Source organism: Rhinolophus hipposideros, assembly GCF_964194185.1.
Source record: "Rhinolophus hipposideros genome assembly, chromosome: 20".
NCBI classification, from domain to species: Eukaryota; Metazoa; Chordata; class Mammalia; order Chiroptera; family Rhinolophidae; genus Rhinolophus; species Rhinolophus hipposideros.
This window is the reverse complement of record NC_138066.1, coordinates 6,913,877-6,928,388: the sequence shown is the minus strand read 5'-3', so window position 1 is coordinate 6,928,388 and position 14,512 is coordinate 6,913,877. Positions and strand designations below refer to the sequence as shown.

General features: G+C 39.2%; 1 protein-coding gene across 4 annotated transcripts in view; it reads left to right on the top strand.

Moving 5' to 3' along the window:
* Positions 1–14,512, top strand: part of DNAH9 (dynein axonemal heavy chain 9) — a 319,243-nt gene that overhangs the window by 211,792 nt on the left and 92,939 nt on the right. For all 4 annotated transcript variants that reach the window (XM_081027600.1, XM_081027598.1, XM_081027597.1 and 1 more), the window contains 3 exons: positions 8,512–8,654; positions 9,018–9,179; positions 9,381–9,614. In XM_081027600.1, the coding sequence (XP_080883726.1) occupies positions 8,512–8,654; positions 9,018–9,179; positions 9,381–9,614 (539 nt within the window). The remainder of the gene's footprint in view (positions 1–8,511; positions 8,655–9,017; positions 9,180–9,380; positions 9,615–14,512) is intronic.

The window sequence follows — 14,512 nt, the reverse complement described above, 5'->3', positions numbered from 1 at the left end:
GGGGTTGTGCAATTATTTTATTCTTGCTTAACACAGTAGAGACTAGGAAACTGTACATCAGGCTACCTTGCCACTAACCCATCCCTATCTAGTTGTCTACAAGTCAACTAGATAAAGATACAGTGAGTAAATTCCACTGATTCAACTCTCCCCCCAAAACATCTTCCTCGATGACCTCATGATCTCACACCGTAGGCTGTCTGATTTCCTCCCACACTTCTTTAGCTCACTGTTTCATCCCTTGGTTTTCTGACACCGTTTCCAAAATCAAACACTGACGGTCATTTAGGTCCTGAATCCCTCTTCTGACACTAACCAAACATTTCACAATTCATCATTATGCCAGTTATATCTCAGGTGGGTTACAGATTGACAGGAAGAAATCCTACACACAAAGTTATTAAATTCCTACTTTAATTCGCAAAAGATACATAATTGTGTAAGAAGCAGGATGGCCACCCAGATCAGAGCAAATGACTCCTATTTTTCATCACTTCCCTTGGCTTCTCCGAGTCCTTCATGGGGGTCACGCAGCTGCTGGTGAAACTGTGGGTGAAGTGTTTGCCCTTGCCGAATGTGAAAAGTTTAATTCTTGCTCTGTCTTTGCTGCGCCATATAACAATTCCTGAAGAATGTGCACTGGCCATCTAACCCAGGCATTTTAAAAATTCTTACAAAACATGTTCTCTCTTGGTCCTGGAAGCAAACTCAGCTTCAGCAAGTCCCCATCCCAACCTAGAGGGAGGACATAGGATGACGCGCGAGCTTTCTGGTACAGCACGTCTGCCTCCAGTTTCCAGCATTTCAGAAAGCCCATGTTACTGCATGCGCATTTCATGTCCCAGCTAAGAGGCCATAGTCTGCTCGAGGTGTGGCCTCTCTTCCTCTCCTAACTCTGCCACATGTCATATTTCATTTTACTTTGGGATCTTCTGTTGGGACTTTCCTTTTGCTTTTTAAAAGGCTTCCTTGTTCACTCCAAAATTAAGATTTCTCTTCCCTGGCCCTAATTGGGTCACTTTCCACCTACTCATATATTCAAAACCATTTATTAAGCTCCCATATTCCAGTCACTATGTGCTGTGCTCAAAAATGAGTATTATACAGCCTCTGTATGATCTATTGGAATCATTTGTAACCAGTTGTGTCCCCTCTCTTGTAATGTCATATGCCTCTCCATCTCTGAACCAGGTTGGGTTTTGTTGTTGTTGTTTTTAATATTTGGGCCAAATCTCCTCTTAGTATATAGAGCATGAAACGATCAGCTCATCTCCAATGTGCTTTGGATTAGATCCAAGACTGACGTATTAGTGGTCTGCACACATCACGTGAGAATGTGGAATTTGCAAGTATTTATAACAGACGGCACTGGATGATTCTCTCATGAGCACCTGGAACTAGATGCCCTGATGGTCCAGCTCTGCTTTACATAAGCTAAATGCCGGCCCAGTTCTCCTGAAAGGAAAACAAGGCAAAGTGTGTCCGATTTCCTAAGCATACTTTGTGGTATCGCTGGATCTGTTCCCTAGATGCGGCCTTAAACAACAGACAGAGGAAATTCAAATTTGGTTCTCCAGCTAGCTGCCAAACAGAAATGCCGAAGGGTAATGCAGGAATTATACTGGAGTAATCAGCCTTTTCTTTTCTTCATGTGATACTAAATTCTCATTCAAGTTATTTGAGACCATGTCTCTCTGTGCTTTCTCCTACATTGTCGACCATTCCCTCACCACTTACAGACAAGAGATAATCAGTTGCCACCAATTTTACCCCTTAACTATTTCTGAATCCATAGCTTCTCTATCATGGTTACTAGTGATCTTTTCATCTTTTGCTTCAACAAATGCAGACCTCCTTACCTCGGAGGCCATCTCCTTCCGATCCATTCTCCTCGCTGCTAGAATCCCTTCATTAGTAGCTAACTGAATGCAGGGGGAAATACTCTAGTACAGAAAAACAGTTGCCTTGGACCCACTTCTTTCCCTCCTTACTTGCCTCACTTTCCCGTTATGACCTAGGACGTGTGAATGAGCACGCAGAGCCTGCAAGCTCTTGGAGGCAGAAACAGATTTCCCAACTTTAGGTCTCAGGAGGAAAACTGGTCAGATATTTAAATAGCCTCTGCCTCTGTCACGTCTCAAAATCCCTCTTGTGGTTGTTTCCTGCTTTCTGCATGACTACCTACATCACACAGTAAGTGACAGGCATATTGTCAGGAGAAATCAAAAGAACAAATCTGAAAACGCAAACTTTGCTCCCAATTCAGAGGTGTTTGTCCCCAAATATTCCATCTGGGGATCTTCTTATGAATTCCTGGGATCTTGTGACAAACACCACCATGGTAAGAACAAGTCTCTAAACGGCCTAGAGGCTTTCACATCTTGGCACTAAGGGTCTGGATAAACCAAGGTCAGCAAACTCTTTCTATAAAGGGTCAGAAAGTAAATTTTCTCAGCTTTGCAGACCATACAGTTTCTTCACAAGGACCCATCTCTGTCACTGTAGTGTGAAAATAGCCAGACAATACCTAAATGAATGAGTGTGGCTATGGCCAATAAAACTTTATTCATAGACAATGAAATTTGAACTTTGTAATTTTCACACATCATTAAATATTATTCTAATTTTTTTTCAACCATTAAAAATTGAAACAGAAAAAACATGCTTAACTTGCAGGCCATCCAAAAAGAGGCAGAGGGCCAGATTTTGCTGATAGACAATAGTTTGCTTCCTCGATATCTGTGATCTTAGACATAAAACACAAAAAGGACATAAAAGCTAAGTATTTCAAATAAGAGAAAGGTGAAGAATGCAGACTTTATTATTACAAATGATAAGACCAAAGGGACTCCAGTTTCTCACTGGAGGGCTCTAGGGTATTAACAGATAAGGAAATGCAGATAATCAGAGAGGGAAGGAGAAAAAGAATACAGATGCTGCGGGCTGTCAGCCCCTTAAGCAAGATGAGTATGGCCACTATGGATTCTACTGGAGCATTCTCTTTTTAAGACTGCCCTGAACTTCTTTGAATCCCAACGTGCTAAGTATCATTTCATTTTCCTAGCAGTTTTCTCTGACCCCTATTTTAATCAAATGAGGCTGAAATGGGTTATTCCATTAATAAGATGCTGATTTTATCAAGTTATAGCACAGATTGTTTTATACGTGTGCTGGGAAATACCTTAATGAATGGAAATTAAATCAAGTTGGCTCAATTAAGGAAAAAAGTAAATGATCATTTTCATGATAATCTGTGTTTTGGTTTTGTTTTGTTTTGTTTTGTTTTTTGACCTTTTAAATGATGACGTCTAATTAATATAACACTCTTAGTAAACTCCTGGCTGGATGAGTGTTGTCAAACTTTGTAGGCCAGGGATTTGTTGGAAAGTTGGCATAAGTTTCCTCCAGATAAAGTAGTTCAAGGAAGCGTAGCCGCCTCAGTGATGAATTGTAATTCCCATCAGTCTGATTAGTTACAGACCATTTGCCAAATCCACAAGGCAGTAGCATGGGTGGCTTCTGCTGTCTCTAACATTTCCATGATGCTAGATCTCAGTGTTGGTTATGGAGGAAGGAAGAAACGTGTGGCAGTGGAGAACTTTAAAGAGGAGGTTGTATATGACTCCAGGTCCACAAAGTTTCAGTACCTACCTAAGGCCTTGTATTGGACACATGAAGGAGCTTTTCTGAGACCCACAGAGTATCCTGGAGTGAACCATGTTCCCCTTTATATCATATCCAGTGTCTTCAGATTTTACTATCCCAGTGTTTCCTTCATTCTTACCTTCTTCAGTCTTATCTCTGTCATTGAGAAAACTCACATCATTTAGTATCAGCCTCGCAACTACCTTTATATCTCCCCATCGGTGTATGGGTGTCCATTTCGTTGTAGTTTTCTCCTTTCCCCCCATATTACCATTCCTTTTTCCAAGGCCAACGCTTCCATCTGAGCTAGCAACCCACCTCCTGGTTCCTAATTCAGAATTTTGTTCTGTTCTAGCTCTCCTTTCAATTTCTGAATCTCCCTCACAGCTTTCACGTTCTTACCACCCACATTTACTTTTCCTGTTCATGTTTTTCTATATTTCTTCACAAATTATTTTATAGATAAAGAAAGCAATAAAACAAACACCGATGCAACGGTGAATAGTGTTACAAAGTAGAAACTTCCGGTGTGCAGTACAATTGTTTCTTTACAATAGGTGCCCCAAACACAGATTACTGTAATAAATTATCTGGTTTGTGCATTTCACCTTTACACAAAGTGCTAAATTGCTCACCAGAGTAGTTGTACAAATTTACTCTGACCAGTAGAGATCTACCTGTTTCTCTCTGACCAAAACCTGTTTCTTTCTAACCTCACCAACACTTGGTTTATCTGACATACTAAGATTTTTGTCAATGGGTATGAAATGAAATAGCATTGTTTTCTTTCTCCTTTTTACTCATAACCTTGGAGCATCTTTTCAAGTGTTTACTGGCTATTCCTCTTCTGTGTGTTGCCGATTTTCGTAGTCTGCCCTTTGGCAATTGGGTTCTTTGTCTTTTTCTTACGGATTTGTAAGTTCTTTATATATTCTGGATACTAGCCCTTTGTTCATTATATGGGTTGTAAATATCTTTTGGAAGTCTGTGTCTGACATCTGTCATGCTGATTTAGTTTAAATGTTGTAAAACTTAAGTCTTCTTTTTTATACTTTGTGCTTTTGGTGCTCTGGTTCAAAAATCTTATCCTATCTGACACCATGAAAATAATTTACTGTATTTTATTTGTAAATCATTACAGTTTTACTTTTCCTGTTCATGTCTTTAATTCACCTGGGATGTGTTTTTTGGGGTTTTTTTCTAAAATTTTATTGGGGAATAGTGTGTTTATCTGGGGCCCATCGGCTCCAAGTCATTGTCCTTCAACCTAGTTGTGGAGGGTGCAGCTCAGCTCCAAGTCCAGTCGCCATTTTCAGTCTTTAGTTGCAGGGGGCACAGCCCACCATCCCATGTGGAATTGAACCGGCAACCTTGTTGTTGAGAGCTCGCGCTCTAACCCACTGAGCTATCTGGCCTCCCCCACCTGAAATGTATTTTTGTATAGTGTTCTTATTTTATTATTTAGTATTAATATTCAATTATCCTAGCATCACTTGTTGATGAGTCCAATCGTTGTCTGCACACTGATTTTTAATATCAATTTCCTGTTTATATCTGGGTCTGTTTCTAGGTTTTTCACTCAGTGTTCTATTCATTTACTCCAGTATCACTTTCACACGGCTTTAACTCCTTTATAAGGAGACCTGATTTCTGGTAGGACAAATCCCCCTTCTCATTCTTCACAAATATCATGGCCATTTTTTACCTTTTGCTCTTTCATATGAATTTTTAAATGTGCTTGTAGGGATCAAAAAAGAAACCTATTTGATTCTTTTATTGGAATCGCATCTTTATACTGGTAATGCTGAATCATCCACCTGCGCACACAGTATTTCTCTCCATTTGTTTAGGGTTTTATTTATGCCCTTCAATAGTATGTTACAATTTTTATATCAAGATCTTATAAGTCTTTTTGTATATTTATGACTACCTGCCTTATGGTTTTTATTGGTATTTTAAATTACTTTTAAAATGACAATTTTTTTTGCCAAAGTACAGCAATGCCATTTTATTTCCAGCTTTGATTTTGTATCCAGCAGCCTGCTTATGTGTATATTCTCTTAGACTTTCTATGTAGAGAATTAGATTTTGAACAATAACTTTATTGTTTTCTTAACCATCCTTATACATTTAGTTTCTTTTCCTTGACTTTTTGCATATAATGTTGAATAGATAACATGATAGCAGTCACACTTATCTTGTTCCTAATTTGAAAGATAATATTTTAGCATTTTACCATTACATATGATGTTTGCTTAGGATCCAAGATAGATATCTACTATCAGATTAAGAGAAATCTCATTTACCCTCGTTTGCTAACAGTTTAAAAAATTTTTATGCATCAGTTTTGATGGTCATATTGTTTTATTTTTAAAATCTATTAATATGGTTTATTTTTTTTCATATATTTTTCTAATGTGCAACCATCCTTTCATTTCCAAGATAAAATCTACTTGGTCATTATATATTTACTTTTACATATTTAGTTAGGATTTTAAAAATTTTTATTCATCATGTGTTGCCATATTAATATAGTATTTTATCTAACTTTCAGATTTTACCAATCTGGTAAAAAATAATAATTAGGAGTAGTTTAAAAGTACATTTCTATTGTTATGAGTGAAGTTGAGTGTCTGTTCGTATGTTTGCCAATCTAATGTATACAGACAAAAATGTAACTAAACATTGTCTCAGTATGTACAGAGGATGTCAAAAAAATGTATACACATTTAGAGAAAGGAAAAAACTATATTAAAATTATGCTGATGGTAACCACTTTGGGTACCTCTTGTAATTACAGAAGTCAATCGTGACTTGTATTCATCTTTTGTTATCGGTATATATTGAGTATTACAATTAATAGTTTTTTCCTGTCTTAAAATATGTATGTATTTTTTGGCACCTTCTGCACTTCTATTATTACAAGTGAGGTAAAGCATTTGTTCATACGTTTAAGACGCATTTGTATTTTCTGTACTATGAACTCTCTTTTCGTATCCTTTACTCCATCTTTCTGTTGAATTATTGATAGTTACTTTATTTATAAAGAGTTTCCTTATATTTTAAGGAGATTAGCTATTTAACTATAATCTGAATTAAACATTTGTTTTCTTTTTTCCCCTTTTTTTGATGAGAACATTTTAGTTCTAGTCTCTTAGCAAATTTCCATTATACAATACAGTGTTAGCAGCATAGTCACCTTGTTGTACATTAGGACCTCAGACCTTATCCATCTTACAACTTATGAAAGTTGGAACGCTTTTACCAACCTCTCCGTATTTTCCCCACACCTCAGCCCCTGGCAACCACATTTCTACTCTCTGTTTCTATGAGTTTGACTTTTTTTTTTTTTCAGATTCACATATAAATTATACCATGCAGTATTTGTCTTTCTGTGTCTGGCTTATTTCACTTAACATAATATGGCCTACATTCATCCATGTTTTTGCAAATGATAGGATTTCTCTCTTTTTTAAGGCTGAATAATATTCCATTGAGTATATATATATATATATATATATATATATATATATATGTGTGTGTGTGTGTGTATATATCATATTTTCTTGATTCATTCATCCATTAATGGACACTTAGGTTGTTTTCAAACCTTGGCTACTGTAAATAATGCAGCAGGGAACATCAGAGTGCAGATATCTCTTCAAGGTAATGGTTTTGGTTTTGTTTCCTTTGGATATATACCCAGAAGTGGGATTGCTGGATCATATGGTAGTTCTATTTTCAATTTCTTGCGGAATCATCATACGGTTGGTTACATGTGGTCATAGCAGTTTACAGTCCCACTAACAATATATAAGGGCTTCCTTTTCTCTGTATTCTCACAAACATTTGTTTTTTCTTGTTTTTGTTGATAGTAGCCATTCTAACAGGTGTCAGGTGATATCTCATTGTGGTTTTAATTTGCATTTTCCTGAAGATTAGTGATTTTGAGCATCTTTTCATATACCTGTTAGCCATTTGTATATCTTTTTTGGAAAACATATTTTCTTAATTGTTTTTTTGGAGTCTGTTGCTGTTGCTGTTCTACTTTGCCTATGGTATTTTCGCCATGTAAATTTTGTATTTTCATATAAATTTATTTATTTTTACATAAAATGTATCAATTTATATGTGTCAAATTTATCTTTTTTTTAAACATATCAATTTTGTGTTAGTTAGAAAGGCCTTCCATTCCAGAAGTTATAAAAATATTTTCTATCATTTTATGTTTTTTTTTAATAGTTAAGTCATTGATCCGTCTGGAATTTATCTTAGTGTATAGTGGAAAGTAAGAATCTAAGCATAAGTTTTCCCAGTTTTCCTAATACTGGGTATTGAATATTCATCTTTTCCCCATTGGGTTAAGATGTCATACTTACATTAAATTTCATGAAGCCACCCCTGCTTTCTCCCCTTTTTCTCCAATAAAAAGTGATAGTTTGTTCTTGAATACATGGACGTAATCTGTATGTTTCTTGTGGCTCTTTTCCCCAGGTCTTAGAGCCATTTTGCATTAGTTTTATTTCTCCTAAGTATTAAGTTCTTTTATGAGCACAGTTTCTATAACAGTAGTTGGTAAATACATGCTTCAAGCAAAAGTGGAAAAGGCAGTTGAAAGCTCTTGTGCTGCCAGCTGCTGACCCAGGACAAGAGGGTGTTACACATCCTGTTCCATTCTTTTATGTATTCTTTTCCTGCCCTTGGTTTGGAGTAGATGTGGTATGTGTCCAGTTGCACCAGCAAGAGTGCTAGAACGTGGCCTAAAAACCAAAGGGCCTGTGTCCCAACCTTAGACAACTTATCACGTACAATTGCATCATGCAGAGAGATGCCAGAGCTGCCCATCTGTACTTCCTTTCTCCCTAGGAGAGGTCCCAGATCTCTACTCCGATGATGAAGTGGAAAACATCATAAGCAGTGTGAGGAATGAAGTCAAGAGCCAAGGTCTGGTTGACGACAGAGAGAACTGCTGGAAGTTCTTTATAGATCGGGTCCGACGACAACTAAAGGTATAGAAGGATTTACTGCCCAGAGTAGACAGGACCAGAAATGATTCAGGGGAGTCTCTCTGGACATTTTGGATATAGTTGTTGTCTTGGGCAGGGGAGTGGGTGTGAGGGTGCAATGACCTTCTCAGCCTTTGCAAGGAGGCCCTTCTCATCTGCTTCACGGGCAGTGGCTTCCCTCTTGCCTCATGCAGGTTCACATTTCTTACTTCCTTGCCTGAAAAGGCCGCTAGCATTTACAGATTTTTGTTTCTGTGGGACGTGCTTCTCAATTTTCTGGGAAGTTAAGAATCCAAGGCCCGATCTGTCTGTCTGTGAGTACTTCTCTGATACCTTTTTGGTTCTCTCACCCTTCTGACCTCTCAGGTGACTCTCTGTTTCTCCCCTGTGGGGAACAAGTTGAGGGTCCGCAGCAGGAAGTTCCCAGCCATTGTGAACTGCACGGCCATCGACTGGTTTCACGAGTGGCCTCAGCAGGCATTGGAGTCTGTCAGTCTTCGCTTCTTGCAGAACACTGAGAGCATTGAGGTGAGAAGGGAAAGGAGACACTCCTCAAGATTCTTTCCACTTCAGGGTGCAAGGAATTCTGTGTTCAGAATTTCTGGGTTCAAATTCAGGCTTGCATAAAGTTGTTGGAACAACTTTCTGTGGTAAAGCAGTGGGGGTTGGGGAGTCACCTCCAGTATTCATGACAAGTCTATGTCTTTATTTCCTGCTCTTTGATCTTAGCCGACAGTCAAGCAGTCGATTAGCAAGTTCATGGCTTTTGTCCACACAAGTGTCAATCAAACATCCCAGTCTTACCTGAGCAACGAGCAGCGTTACAACTACACAACTCCCAAATCATTTCTGGAGTTCATCAGACTCTACCAGAGCTTGCTGCGCAGGAAAGGAAAAGAGCTCAAGACCAAAATGGAGCGGCTTGAAAATGGGCTTCTGAAGCTCCATAGCACCTCTGCCCAGGTAGGTGACATCCTTCCAATCTCTCCTGGCTGAGAGAAAGTGGGAGCGGCCCCTTCCCCGAAAATTGGAAGGATCACAATCGAAATCCAAAAGTCCTTTCTGCTTTTCCAGAGGCCCCAGTGTTATCAGAAACCAGATATTAAGGCTGAGCTCTTCCAGCAGAATGGCACACCCTCAGCTTTGGGTCTGGTCTCCTTCCTCTCATGGATGCTGGAATCCCCTAGGACACCTCTTCTCTTTCTCTTTGCCATCTCCTCCTTTTCCACCACTTTCCTGTCCTCTCCAGCCCACTTCCCTTCCATCCTCAAAACCAAAAGTGATGAACTATTGAGAGAAATGGTTGCAGGGTTTACCAATATTCTTTTGTTTCTTTTGTCTTACAGTGTTACCCGTCAAAGAGCCATTGGAACCTAATTTCTTAAATCCTGTCTCGTTTCATGCATTTCCTCGTATATTCCGAAGTAGTTGGCCATCAAAAGAGGCCCCTGTTGTCCTGTCCTTGTTATATTTTTCTACTTATTTTTCCAAATGGAACAGGTTTATTTCTTCCCTTGAGAACTGGGGACAACTCTAGCACCTTCTCTGCCCATGCTCATGCCCACCAAACATTGTGGATCCCTTGATGGCCCCTTTCTGGGCTCTGTTTACCCGCAGCAGAACCTGCCTCTCTTTGAGGTGGTGAATTCCATGCCTTTGCACAATTAAACTATTGGACATCACATGTTCCTAGAGATATCTAAGACTTTCATGTCCAGTCATGTTCTCAGAGCCTTGCCTTCGGAATAGCTCTGTTGAGCTTCCTTCTTCTGACGTGTTCTTTCTTCCCACTTCAGTTTCGGATGTAATTGTATCTAAAGGATTTCAGTTAATTTAATTGGTTGCTGTGATCCCTTGCAATCTATACTCATATTCTTTCTTCTGCCTAAGAAATATTTCTTCTGTTATATGGTTGTGTTCGTGTCTGCACTGGCCTCTCCTCCAGGAACAATGATTAGCTGGATGGGTTCTCTGTGCCCATATCTATTATGTCCTTACTCATTGCTTTTATCCCTTTGGTCTTTTTCTCAAGTTCAGCCTTGCATAAAGTTGTTGGAACAACTTTCCGTGTGGTAAAGCAGTGGGGGGTAAGGAGTCACATTCTAGGGGAGCTTTTCAAGTTTATCCTCAACAATATTAATTTAACAGTGTGTAATATTGCTTCTCCTTCCTACGTTTCCAACGAAGACTTTAATTATGCTATTACATATTTAATATCCTAACAGCATTTCCTCATCTCATCCTTTTCCCTTCCCTATTGCTTTTTTTATTTCAGCCTGTTTTCCTGCAACTATAGTACAGAAACCATTCTGTTAATGATGCAAAACAGCTTTCTTGATGTTTTCTCTAGATCTAGTAATGAGTCGTTTTCAGAGCTGTGTTTTTCTTCTTAGTCTTCTAGATGCTATTCCTTTCCTTGTTCTGTATTTATATAAAGACTTTATTTATTTATTTATTTGTTTATTTATTTATTTATTTATTTACTTACTTACTTACTTACCTTCAGGAACAGTGAGTCATTTGTTCAAACTCAATATTTGTCAACAAATGGCATGTAACAATTGTCAATGACACCACTCTCTTTCCATTTGTGTCAGGATCAAAACCCCTTCTTGGAGCTGCAGTTTAGGATAGATTGAAATACACAGATCCCAGTCCAGGTCCCCGCAGTTTACCTGGTGGAGACCTTTGTCGTAGAAACAAAGCATCTTCTCTCCCAAACACTTTCTGGTTCTCTCAATCTCTGAATGTGTAGAAAACAGCATAGAAAAGAATCCCAGAATGCAGTACTACCCGATCTTTTAGCGTCTCCCACCTTTTCTTCTTCCTGTCTGCCCCCACCTACAGTACACTCAGAACATTCTGTGTCTCCACCAGCCCCTGTTCTGCCTCCCAGCCACGATCCTCTGGGAATTGCTGATCAGTCTGTGTAGAGGGTATTTGCTGGAGAGCAAGCAATGGGAAAGGTGCTCTGACATCTCACAGAACAGCACCCAGTATCTATTTTGGGCAGCCCCTAGGTCTTTGAGCAGACCATGAAGAAAACATAAATGTCTGTTTTCCTATTTTAAATTATTTAACAAGGAGAAACCTGCTTAGACTATTGGGTGCCTCCAGCTCTATCTGCATCTAGTTCGTGGAGAGTCCTCCCAAGTCTTGGTGTCAGTTTTGGTTTCTTCTCTTTCCACCTTCTCTTCTTCAGTGAATAACACTCTACCTACCCAGTTACCTAGACCAGAAACTAGGGCATTAGCTTTGACTCTACCCCTTCTGTCGCTTCCCCCTTTTAAGCATTAGCAATTCTATAGTTTTTCTAAATATCTCTTAGATGTACCCCTCTTGCTCTATCCCCTGGTGTTTTTTGTTTGTTTGTTTATTTGTTTTTGTAAATGTCTTTTTTCTTTTACTTCTTTTTTATGGTGAATGTTGAACAGTTTTCCAGGGCCCATCAGCTCCAAGTCGTTGTCCCTCAATCTAGTTGTGGAGAGCACAGCTCAGCTCCAAGTCCAGTTGCTGTTTTCAACCTTTAGTTGCAGGGGGCACAGCCCACCATCCTATGCAGGAATTGAAACTTGTTGTTAAGAGTTTGCACTCTAACCAACTGAGCCATCCAGCCACCCTCTCCTCTTTTTATTGTCTTGATTTAGACACTTCTTATCTGGATTATTTCAAGAAATCAAACTCTCAGCTCTCTCCCCCATCCCAAACCTGCTTCACCCACAACCTCTAGCATCACCCATCAGGCCAAAATCCTTGTGGTCATCCTTGACTCTTCTCATTTCTCTCTTTCTCTCACAACTTTCACCCAGAAAAAAGATCACTGTTGGTTCTAACCTCAGAGAGGCCCAGAATTCCAACACTTTGTGCCTCCTGTACGGCTACAACCCTAACCTGAGCCCCTGACATCTAACCTGGAAGCAGCGATACTCTTCCAACTCATTTGTCTGCTTCCACTTTTGCCCCTCTGGAGTCTGTCATCAACTGAGTAGCCAGAGTGATGAATTTAAAACCTAAATTGGATCATGTCACTTTTCTGCTCAAACCCCAGAAAGAACGATAGCCCTCAATTCCCTCCTTCCGGTGGCTTCCAAAGCTCCTCCCCAGCCCTGCCCTGTTACCTCTCAGACCTCATCTCCTGCTACTCTCTCCGTGTGACATTCCTCTCCTGCCACATTGCTCCTTTGCTCTCTCCTCAAACATACCAGGCCTTGACATTAGCCATTCCCTAGATGTGCTTTCCTCTAATATCCCCATGGCTCACTCCCTCGTCTCTTTTAAATCTTTACTCACATGTCGCCTTCTCCATGAATCTTACCCTGATGACCCCATTTTAAATGGTAATCTCTCCATACCACTACTGATCCCCTTATTCTGCTCTACTTTGCCTTTTTCCCCATAGCACTTACCCCTATCTAAAATATTATATAATTTACTTATTTGTCATGTTTATTTTTTGTTGTCTATCTCCATCTGTTGGATATAAGTTCTTATAAGGACAGGGAACCTTGTCTGTTTTATTCACTGATGTGTCCCAAGTGCCTAAAAAAGTGCCTGGACAGAGTGGGCACTCATTAAATCTTTGCTGGCTAAATGTATTAATTAGTGAATAGCATTCTGTTTAGTCTCCCTGACTGGATTCTGCCAGCACTCTTGACCAGCACTATCCGGTAGAAATATCCTGCAAGTCATGTATGAAAATTTAAAATTTCTAGTAGCTGAATCAAAAAAAGGAAAATGAACCAACTGAGTTTTATTTTAATAGAATATTTTAATTGAACATAATTTTATTACATAGTTTAATAATATGTTTTATTTAACCCAACATATGCAAAATATTATCCTTTTAACATGTAATCAATGTAAAAAGTTATTAATGAAATCTTTTCCTTTTTTTTCTATAAGGCTTCAGAAACTAGTGTGTATGATGATACTTGCAGCACGTCTCAGTTGGGACAAGCCACTTTTTAAGTGCTCATTAACCGCAAGTGGCTAGTGGGTACCACATTGGGCAGCATAGCTATGGACCGACTTCCACCCTGCACTTAGGATCATCTTTGCTCAAGCCAGACATCTGAGTATTCTCTATTGTAGCTCTTAATGATTGAGACATTATAGTTCAGATTTTCTGATCTTTTCCAGAACTTGTAAAATTGTGTCCTCACTTATTGCGCTACCATTTTCTTCCTCTTTACTATTATGTTGTACCCCGAAGTCCAGCAGTACCAACTACTGTAGTTCTCTCAACATAGACAATCATCCACAAGTAGGTCACATCTCCGTGTCTTTACATGTGCCCCACCTTGTCAGCTTGTCACTGTCAAGACCTCAACAATTAGTTCCCCCCCCTCCCAGAAGCCCTTTTTAAGCTTGAGTAGTTAAGCTTTCCCTTCTCTGTGGTTCCATCCTTGAATTATGTTTCTTCTCCCGTGTATAGTGTGCTATACCATTGTCAGTCCTTCAAGGGCGGAAACCAGGATTCATTGGCACATACTAGGTGTTCTGTAAAAGGATACATAAATGGATAGACGGGTAGGTGATAGATGGATAGACAAATAAACCCATGAACAAGTTCTAAATCACCTACCAGCTCAGAGTGGAGATGGAGGGTGGGTCTTGGCAATACTGTGTACATGCTGTGCAGTCCACGCTTATTGATAATTACAATGATGATTCTTCTTGTAAAAATCGTATCTAGGGTTCCTAGCTCTGATAGAAACCTTTCATCTGTAATTGTTCATTTGGTAGAAAGAACTGAAGTACCTTATAATAATCTGGTATAAGGATAATGACTTGCATTATATTGTATCAGTATCATACTACCCAATTATAACAATTTGGCGTTCATAATCTAGTGAGAATAG